Source organism: Nicotiana tabacum, chromosome 6 (assembly GCF_000715075.1).
Source record: "Nicotiana tabacum cultivar K326 chromosome 6, ASM71507v2, whole genome shotgun sequence".
NCBI classification, from domain to species: Eukaryota; Viridiplantae; Streptophyta; class Magnoliopsida; order Solanales; family Solanaceae; genus Nicotiana; species Nicotiana tabacum.
The window spans coordinates 75,399,381-75,409,534 of record NC_134085.1 but is presented as its reverse complement, the minus strand read 5'-3'; the positions used below and the strand labels follow the sequence as shown (position 1 = coordinate 75,409,534).

General features: G+C 37.0%; 2 protein-coding genes across 2 annotated transcripts; one reads left to right on the top strand and one right to left on the bottom strand.

The window, feature by feature from the left end:
- The first annotated feature begins 283 nt into the window (after positions 1-283).
- Positions 284-6,457, top strand: LOC107789744 (uncharacterized). Its single transcript, XM_016611613.2, has 5 exons — positions 284-1,057; positions 1,542-1,653; positions 3,805-3,919; positions 4,610-5,659; positions 5,922-6,457. The coding sequence occupies exons 1-5, from the start codon at positions 877-879 to the stop codon at positions 6,177-6,179; spliced, it is 1,716 nt and encodes a 571-aa protein (XP_016467099.1). The 5' UTR covers positions 284-876; the 3' UTR covers positions 6,180-6,457.
- Positions 6,458-7,094: 637 nt separating this feature from the next.
- On the bottom strand, positions 7,095-9,346 carry LOC107789733 (clathrin light chain 2). Its single transcript, XM_016611605.2, has 3 exons — positions 8,955-9,346; positions 8,292-8,445; positions 7,095-7,688 (listed from the first exon to the last, which is right to left on the bottom strand). The coding sequence occupies exons 1-3, from the start codon at positions 9,248-9,250 to the stop codon at positions 7,350-7,352; spliced, it is 789 nt and encodes a 262-aa protein (XP_016467091.1). The 5' UTR covers positions 9,251-9,346; the 3' UTR covers positions 7,095-7,349.
- Between the last annotated feature and the right edge of the window lie 808 nt (positions 9,347-10,154).

Sequence of the window (10,154 nt, the reverse complement as noted above, 5' to 3'; positions counted from 1 at the left end):
GTTACTGCGCGTTTGGACATAAAAATTGTAAAATTTCCTTTTTTCCAAGTGAAATTGGTATTTGAAAGTTATAGTTATATTTTGACATAAATACAACTTTGGGCTTTATTGAATTTTTGTGAGTGATTTGAAATCAAAATTCAATTTTTAAGTAAAAATTAAAAATTTTATGGTCAAACGCTGAATTTAAAAAAAATATATTTTTTTTTAAAAAGGTGAAAAATTTTGTATGGCCAAACGGCCCCATAGTTTGCATTTAACTTAAGCCCCCTCAACTCGTGACTCGTGATCTTTATTAAAAACCCGAAAACGCCAAAAAGAAGAGAAAAATTAGAACTCCTAACCCCCCCTGAAAGTCTTTCAGATTATCACAATTGGTCCCCAATTTACCCCCTAAATAACTATTCTTGCCATTCAACTTTCTCCCTCCTTCAGCAAATCGTCCCTCTGATCCTCTCTCTCTCTCTCCCTATACATTTTTAGCTTCAAGCTTTCTCAACAATGCCGGTTTCGTGAAGCTGTCTCACTATTTCTCTATCTACCTTTTTGCCTTACATAGAATTTATTTCCAAATACTTGTAATATTTCTATTTAAGTTTTGGTATTTTTGGTGCTTGTTCAAATATAGGAAAAATATGAAATGCAGCTTCATTTTGGGCTAAGTTTTTGTTAGAAATGGCGGAGTAGTGAACCCTAGCTTCCGATCTGTGGTTCTAGCTTTTGATTTTAAGAAGACAGAAAGCTACTTTTACGAGGCTTTTCAGTTTCTAGTTTTGCAGAAAGAAGAAGAAAAAGCTAGGGTTTTTAAGAGGGGGAATTTGTGTTTTTCCACGTTAATGATGGATTTGAGGGTTTAGGATTTTATTTTTTTTTAAAATGAATAGAAGTTTTAGGGCAGAAGAGTCAGCGTTGAGGCATAGACAACAACAACAAATGGGGAGTCTGAGGAGCTCGGGAATGAAGGAGAAGGACGAGGAGCTAACATTGTTTCTGGAAATGCGAAGAAGGGAAAAAGATCTTCTTCTTCAGAACTCTGATGAATTTGATGCTCCCCTTGGTAACAAACTTTTAATTTTTTTTCTTCCTGTTTTCATCTTTATTTCTTTTAATGAAAGCTCCTTTTTTCATTTTTATTACTCTGTTCTTTTCCAATTTATGTGATACTCTCTCCTTTTTAGTCCGTCCAAAGAAGAATGACATCTTTACTTTATACTTAACTTAAAGAGATGATTTATATTTTAGATCACAAGTTTAATAAGTTTTTCTTTCTTAAACTCAGTGCCACATAAAATAAGACGGAGGAAGTACTATATTGCCTTTTGCGTATTTAGGATGGGCGGATTTGTGGATCATTTATGATTTTGTTGACTTAATGAGATGAGTTATATTCATTTTTATACAGTTAAGGCACATGGCTTTTTGCTTAAGATGGTAATTGGTATCCGTTGAAATTAGGAGTAGTGTTCTCTAATAGTATTTGCTTCATAAGATAACGTCATGGCTATATGGGGATATTGTTAGGTTATTATACTTCCTTGCAGGTGCAACAAGAGGTAGTTCTCCTATTTTTGACATTGCATCAGCAACACCGGTGCGGAAGACTGGTGCTGATGATTTCCTCAATGCTGACAATGATAAAAATGACTATGACTGGTAATTTGTGTCTCTTGTGTTGTTTCCGGAGCATGTGATAGTTTTAACTGTTTTTGTTCCTTTGGTTTTATATTTTAGCTTGTTAAATTGTTTTCCAGTATTACAAGTTCCTACTTCGTTTATCCAGCAAAATGCTTGGGCCATGTCACCTAAATTTCATCCTTTTTAGAAAAAACAGTTAAATCCTACATGTGAATGCCTCCCTTTCTTGTCATGCAATAAAAGCCTCTGGCTAATGCAAAATACACTTGCCCATGTTATCTTCTGTAGACTGTAGACAGACTCGTTGAAGTTAATAGACAATTGGAAATGTCAATGGCCGGAAGTAAATAACATAGACAAAAAAGTCACATAAAGTTCGAAAATGAAGGGACACAAAGAAGTAGGATAGGAAATATAGTACAATAATATATGTACTGCTGTATTTAGTTTGTCTTAATCTTGGAGGAATGGAACCACTAAGAACAACTCAAGCGTACAAAGACATATATAATCAATTAGGTAGGTTCCAATATGATAAACATGAATTTAACCTATTAAAAAAAGGATAAACAATGGGTTTAAGCCAGCTTCATGATAGCTTAAAAGACATCTAATGTAGTTAAATGACTAATAAGCAAATAAATTGTTAATGTCTTAATCTAGTATAATGTATTACTTTCTTTTCGATTAGGTCTTCATTGAAAGAATCTTCCCTTATCACTAGTTTCTTTTACTAGAAGGGCCTATTAATCTGTTAAGAAGTTCTGTTGAATATCCTGAAGAAAGCAGCATATTAGGAAGTGTCTCATCGATTCCAACAGATTTACAGGACTCTCAAATTTAGATAATTTCAAAAATATAGGATTAGGTGTTTATAATGAGTCACATTGAATATATATACACAACTTAAGATTTGGTGTCTGGTGATCAAGAAAAAAAAAGAACATAAGACTTGGTATCTACGCTTTCCTAGGAAGTTCTCCAGATAAGTGAACTAAATATGAAGTCTCATTATGAGATGAGAATAAACGAACTTATGACTATTCACATTTAAATTCGGTGTTCAATTATAAAGTAGAAAAACCAATTGTTATATCCAAGTGCTGTGATTACAATAGCTGCGCGTCAATTCCAAATTAGTTCAAATAAACTTTGAATCCACTATAACAATTCTGCTCAGTCGTATCCTATTCATACCACTGATCAATAATTTGCCCTAGACAAATAAGGGATTCTCTAAATGTGTAGTGATCTACGTCTCGCACCTCTTTCAACAATGTCATACAATCTCTAACCAAACTTCAGCAATTTTTATCAACTACTGGGCCTAATAAAGGCTAACGTTAATTCCTACTAGTTAATATTCCCTATGCGGATAATTTGCTTCCACTCGTGTTTTGTTCTGCTTTACGTGGAAATGGGATAATGTAAAATGCTTTTGAAAGGCAACTAGTGAGAGGGATTACTTGCTAATATATACGCAATGACATTCTCTAAGGCTTGGAGTTTTTTGTTTTGTTCTGATAAGGTGAATAATTTAATCAATAAAGGGAAAATCTCCCGTATGCAACATAATATGATTCTGTATGAATGACATCCAATCTCCTATATGCATTAGAGCCTCGTGGATGCACTAAAAAGAAACTAGGAATGAGAGGCTATTCCTCAGGCTAACTCAAGGAGTTAGATTACTGGTAATTATTGATTTTGTGATTCCTTCTTTCCGCTCTTCTCTTAGTTACACCGGCTTATAGATGCCCATGTCCTACATGAATCTAGTTATTTGCTAAATTTGATGAATTCCAAGAAGTTGGAGATATTTCATGTGATGGGTCTACAAAATTATCTTTTAATAATGCCCTATTTTAACACCCATAATAGTGATGGTGACACAACAACATGCAATACCATGAATATCAGAATTTTTCTTCCACAGGCTTAAATATGGAAATTATTAAGGGTGATTTTTCTTATGTTTAACATGAATATGTAAAAGGAGTAGGTGGCATGCTATATTTAGATTCATAAATCAAATAGGTATTTCTTGAATCTGCGTTATATTTGCTACATAAGTAAGATGTCTCTATGTTGCAATAACTCTTGCTCATGTTTTTTCACTATGGGTACTTCTCTGTGCTCTATTATGAGGCGTTATTTTTTGTATTTCAGGCTATTAACACCTCCTGGTACTCCTCTTTTTCCTTCACTTGAGATGGAGTCGCAGAAGACGGTAATGAGTCAACTTGGAACTCCTAAAGCTCGTCCTACTGCATTGAAATCTAGAGTAAGGATATATTATTATAACTTTCCACTCTATAACATCTGATATGAGGCATTGTGGCTATGTATTATAGATGGGCAGTAAATTTGTTTATTGTTTAACATGAGAGATGTTATCTGAAAATCATGGAGTTATTTCACATCGCATCCGTTAATGAAAAAGAAATTTCTATAATTAGATAAAAAGGACATGACAGGTTGTTTAACTGAATATGCATGCACGTATTACTGTTACCTTTCTCAAAAAAAAAAATGCATGCACGTAGTGACTCCAGCATGTAATCAAATGCAATTAGTAATAAAATATTTGCTTTTAATATTTCACAATTGTTCCTATTCTTGTTTGGAAGATATGTTTCCTTTTTGAAGATCCTTGTAAGCATGTGGAGTTACTATGTACCCATCTCTCAGTGCAGCCTCTTTTGTGAGTTTTAATAGATTCCTAGGAGCATGTAGAGATTGAAGTTAGGACTTGTCTCCCTTATTGAGTTGCATCACTTAAGCCTTAATGGTTTATGTTCCTAGGATCTACTAAAATACATAACTTTACCTGCCACTTTGCCATAAATATGCAATTTCAGGTGGAATTTGTTAAGATTCTTCTTTCTTACTTTGTGTCTTAATCTAAGTGATTTACATTCCAAGTTATTTATATGGGCTAATTTTATTCTACATTTCGTTACTGTGGATATAGTTGGCAAATCCCCAAGCCGAGCCAACGTCAAGAAGCAACTTATCGTCTAGACAGCCAGCTTCCTCTCCTGTATTAAATAATTCAAGTTCAGGCCTCCGGAGACCATCATCTTCAGGTGGATCAAGGCCTTCAACTCCCACTGGACGACCGACTTTAAGCACAACATCTAAATCCACTTTGACCTCAGGGTCTAGACCCTCATCTACCGCAGCATCCAGACCAACGACATCCATTACAACCTCTAAAACAATGTCAACCACAACAGCATCTAGACAATCAAGGTCTGCAACACCTACTCCTCGTGCCACTTTGACTTCTGCTAAAGCCACAGCACCTCCAAGATCTTCAACGCCTACTGCAAGGTCTAGTGCAAGGTCCTCAACGCCAACTACCAGGGCGTCTATTCCTGGATCAAAGTCCGCATCAAGGACAGCAACTCCAACACGTCGGCCGCCTTCAATGACTAGTACAACTAATACAAATGCTCCACTGGTTAGATCTTCATCTGCCTCTTCAGCTAAGTCAGCTACAGGTTCAGCCAGAAATCCTTCAGCCTCACGTCCTAGTTCTCCCACTATAAAGCCCAGACCATGGAAGCCTTCAGATATGCCAGGATTCTCCCTTGATGCACCACCCAATTTAAGGACATCATTATCTGACAGACCAATTTCTGCTACAAGGGGTAGACCTGGAGCTCCAAGTGTTAGATCTTCATCTATTGAGACAGCTTCAAATGGAAGGATTAGACGACAATCATGCTCTCCATCAAGAGGACGTCCTCCTAATGGTGTTACGCATAGCAGTGGAAGCTCTGTACCTATCCCAGCTATGAGTCGATTGCATGCTAAAGCTAATGACAATGTAAGCCCTGTTATGGTTGGAAGTAAGATGGTTGAAAGGGTAGTAAATATGCGGAAGCTGGCTCCTCCAAAGCAGGATGACAAACAGTCTCCACGGAGTAACTTATCTACAAAGTCTTCATCACCTGACAGCTCAGGCTTTGGAAGAACATTTTCAAAGAAATCCCTGGATATGGCTATTAGGCATATGGTATGTATACCCCTTTCATTTGTTGCGTCTATCTTCAGCTAGGTAATATACTGTAATCACTTGATGTTTCTAACAAAATGACGGTTTGTCTATATTTTTGGCATTAAGATGATATGGTGCTCTTCTGTAGATTGAGGATACCCGAAGATTTTGTAAAGCATGTTATGTTGGTCGTTTGGTAGCTTTTTAAGTCTTAGAAGCTTTTCCCTCTTGGCCTGTTTGTCCGTGGTTTTGCTTAATTCTAGATATTCCTCTTGGACAGGATATAAGGCGAAGCATCCCAGGTAATCTGCGCCCTCTGATGACTAATATTCCAGCATCGTCTATGTACAGTGTGAGATCAGGGCCTAATAGAAGCAGGACAGTAAGTGTATCTGATTCTCCACTTGCTACGAGCAGTAACGCCAGTTCTGAAGCGAGTTTTAATAACAATGCCCTGTGCGTGGATGGGATTGAAGCTGATGATGATATTAACAGCGATAAAGGTGCTCGATCTCCTCCCAGTTTGCACGGAAGGTGATGATTCTCCTTTCCTGCTGCAGGATTGAATTTCTAATTTTAGGAGCAGTGAAGTATGAGAATTTTGGCGCCTGAATACCATTGTTTATCAGGAGGAACCGATAGATTTAGTTCACTTGAATATGTAAAGATATATAAGCACTGGTTAGGTACTAGTTGAAGCCATGTATCATTAGTTATGTGCTGAAACCAATTTTCCGTGTTATTATTCATGAGAAATGTGATCTAGTTCCTTGTGCCATTTGCACGAGACGTATATACAAGATTAGAATGTCTGAACATTGTGTCTGCGCTTTAAGGGGTTTCACTTTTTACATGAAAAAAGAAGCTTTTGTCTTTATCGTCGCAAAAGAAGGAAAAACCTCTTTTTCTATGCAAAAGCTACGTCTCTGTATCTATTCAACGCAAAGCACACAAAAGCTACGTCTCTGTATTTGATTCATCGAGGATGACAAAAGGCTAAAAGATTTGCTTCTATGTTGAACAAAATAGACTACAAATAGAAAAATCATCTCAATTGCAAGCTAAAGAGCACATACAATTTGGCTTATAAAAGAACTAGAACAAGTGTAGTGTGATAGGAGAAAACAACAACAACAACAACGACCCAGTATAATCCCACAAGTGGGGTCTGGGGAGGGTAATATGTACGCAGACCTTACCCCTACCCCGAAGGGTAGAGAGGCTGTTTCCAGGAGACCCTCGGCTCAAAAAAACAATAGGAGATGATATATTAGTACCATAAAAATGCGTAATAAAAATAACAACAATATATAAGAAATATGAAATATAAAATACAGGATACGAAATACGAAATACGAAATAGATGGCTGGTATAGAAATGTGATAGAAGAAAACGTTAAAGTTAAAACTAAAAACGATAAATTCTAACAGGAATAAAGGAAAAAGACCAAAGTACAAAAGCATAAATTGAGTTTTAAATTATCATTGGCATTTGGCTAAGCTCAAGAGCTCGGCACAGAATTCAAATACTTTATAAACGACCACATAACTCGCTGTCACCAAAGAATTCTACCATCATGCAGATGATGGAAGCTCTGCTGTAACACTCCACTCAATCCTACTTTATCGACACCATATACAGATAGAAAGGAGAACTACATTAAGAACTAAGCAACATATGCCTCCAGGGAAGGGGAGAATTTTCCTATCAAGCAACAGCAACAGGCTCAGAGGAGGAAGCTACTGCGGTGGCAACTGGAGCTGATGCAGAATCAGCTTTTGTAGAAGGGCCTGCTGGTGGAGAAGGCTTGAGGTGGGGAGGCGTATTATGCTTAAGCTTCAATAGTATCTGCCTCATTCTTGATAAATCAGTGGCTTTCCCAGGCTTTGGCCCATTAATCACAACGATCGATGGTTTCTTCTCATCATCCTTTTTCCCTTTCTTCTTTTCAATTGTTGGTACTTCACAAGGAATCAGCTCCCCGATTGATTTCCAATAATTTCCAGCAGCTTCAGCATGGAACTTCTCATGACTGGCTACGAATAACTAAGACAAGAGATGCAATGGCAAAAATAATGAAAATGGGCCAAGATGAGTAACATAGTAATCTGGCAACTGGAAGGAATCAGAACAGAATTCAACAAGGGTAGCTAAATAAATTCTTGGCAAGCAAAAGTTCCACAAAGCATTAACTTCATCATTTCAGTTTTTTTTTTTCCCCCCGGTAATTGTCCCCCCTTCCCCGTCAACAAAAAAGGTTCTTTTTTTCTTTTTTGGGGTGGGGGGAGGGGGGGGGGGACTTCTGTTGACATAAATCATTCAATTCCAATAAACTCAATCATTTTATAGACAGGCATAATCCAATCTCTAGTCAAAATCCCATGAACTTCATGGAGGAAAAAGTCCCACTAACAACAATCTTAATATTGATATCTCCATATGAACTAAATTTCTAACTGTCAAACTCCAATGTCCAACCAATCCTTAACAGATTTGAAAATCCAAAAAAAACAGATATGTTGATGGCAAAAGAGAACTCCTCATGAAAATATACAAGAACATAACGTAATAGCAAGAATTAAGAACCTCAAGATATATGAAGATAGTCTTAAGGGTTGAAAAAATCAAGTATGAAAGATCAATTCTTACTTTCTCCTTCTCCCGGTTAGTGGCTTTGTTCGTTTCCACTGTGATCTCCCTCTTCCTGTAAAAGTCAACTTTGAACTCATCTGCTTCATCAGAGATTTGGCTCAACACCTCTTTCTCCCTCTTTTCCTTCTCCTCCAGTCGAATGTCATTAAGGCTAAGGAGATTAAACACACCAAAACAGATACGCTCTTATAAATCTTAGATTGTTGATATGTTGTTCTATTAGAAGGAACTAAGACATGAACCAAGAATTACTCCAACAAAATGATAACAATCCGATACAAATAAGATTGAGAAAAGACAACTGTTTAGAGCTTCCAAACATCTAAAAGATTCCAATTAAGTTAAATGAGAATAGATAAAGTAAAAAGAGATTTTCATGACCACATTTCTACTTCAGATATCACCACTCCTAAAGCAAAAACACAGCTTTTTCTGGAGTAGTCAATAAGTATAGCACCCTAAATTTCGAGCGGAAAACGTTAATGAAAAATGACAACCGCGCAAGTCATTTTTACAGCTTATATCCCCCAAAGATTACAGTTCCAAGTCAACAAAATTTTACAGTTCAAAATCCCAAGAATGACACAATACCGTAAATGCATCTGATCACACAAAAATGAATGAATTAAAATCGGTAAGCATCAGTTGAAAGATTTTAACCTTCTCCACTCTCTAAGAGCGGAACCTTGTTCCGGTGGCGGCAGAATTGCTCCATCCACTTCAGAAGAGAAAGAGGAGAATTCATACGGTACGTGGATCGGCTGTTCATAGGAATTATCGGCAATCGGGTTCGAAGTAAAGATGGGCGAATCGTCGGCGGCGGGGTCATTGACGGACTCGGACTCAGCGAAGTTGGAGAAGGAGTCAAATCTCTGGGAAGAGAGACGAGGATCGTATCCGAGGTAACCGTCGTCGAACGGCTGAGTGGAACCGGCCCGCAACTCGCCGTTGGACATCCCTTTGTGGTGTTTTCAGAAGTACGAGGAAGTGGGTTTGTGTTTGAGAGTGAGTGTGAGTGACTATTCATTTGAGTTTGACTTTACATTAATACACTTATGTGGTGGGTATTGGTATGGGCTTTGCTTATACGGGAAGAAACCGGGGAGGTTCATTTTTGGGGCACTTATTTATTTTATCATGAAAATTTGAACTAAAAATATTAATTTCAGAATATCTCTGTCTGACAAAAAAAACTTAAAAGCTAAAATTTATCATTGACTAGTTTTTAAATAGCAGCCGTGACTACTTAGTGTAATTGCTACGGAAAAAATGACCACTTTTTACCTGTTAATAGAAAAATAGTCATCTTCTCAAAACTAATCAACAATTAATGCGAAAAAAAATATTTGGATAAAATTTCTCTACGTGCAAGGATATAGCTAGGGGAAACCGAAAGAAAAAGAGTAAAAAAAAGAGGAGAAAATTGTACAAAGGATAACGCTATGATGAGTCTTCTTTAGTTAGTTGTTTTTGCGTACATATGTTGTAAATTGTAACAGTAATATATAGGGTGCTGGTGGGCACTATAAAACGTGATATCGTACAGTCACCGCGGGATAGGCAAATGCATTTTGTGGTTTCCTATTTAATCGATAGGTATGGGGAAATACATGGTTAGCCACTAAAAACACATATATTTATTTGTAAGTCACTGTTTAAAATATCTTTAGTCTTTAGCCACTGTTTTAATAAACTTTACCTGCCCAGACAAAAACACCTGTCTGCTCATAAAGTTCAGGACCAAGTGTCCTTAACTTTTGAACTTGGAGCTCTATGTTCAGGACTTCGGGACTACATGTCCTTAACTTTTGAACTTGCAACTCTAAGTTCAGGACTACATGTCCTTAACTTTTGAACTTG

Bases quoted from the DNA above. Each gene is read 5' to 3' on its own strand.
- LOC107789733 (XM_016611605.2), bottom strand. From the start codon at position 9,250: ATGTCCAACGGCGAGTTGCGGGCCGGTTCCACTCAGCCGTTCGACGAC. The intron at 8,446-8,954 runs GTTAAAATCTTT...TAATCTCCTTAG, and splicing joins GCTCTTAGAGAGTGGAGAAG to CCTTAATGACATTCGACTGG. The intron at 7,689-8,291 runs GTAAGAATTGAT...CTCTTGTCTTAG, and splicing joins CTAACCGGGAGAAGGAGAAA to TTATTCGTAGCCAGTCATGA.
- LOC107789744 (XM_016611613.2), top strand. From the start codon at position 877: ATGAATAGAAGTTTTAGGGCAGAAGAGTCAGCGTTGAGGCATAGACAA. The intron at 3,920-4,609 runs GTAAGGATATAT...CTGTGGATATAG, and splicing joins CTACTGCATTGAAATCTAGA to TTGGCAAATCCCCAAGCCGA. The intron at 5,660-5,921 runs GTATGTATACCC...CCTCTTGGACAG, and splicing joins ATATGGCTATTAGGCATATG to GATATAAGGCGAAGCATCCC.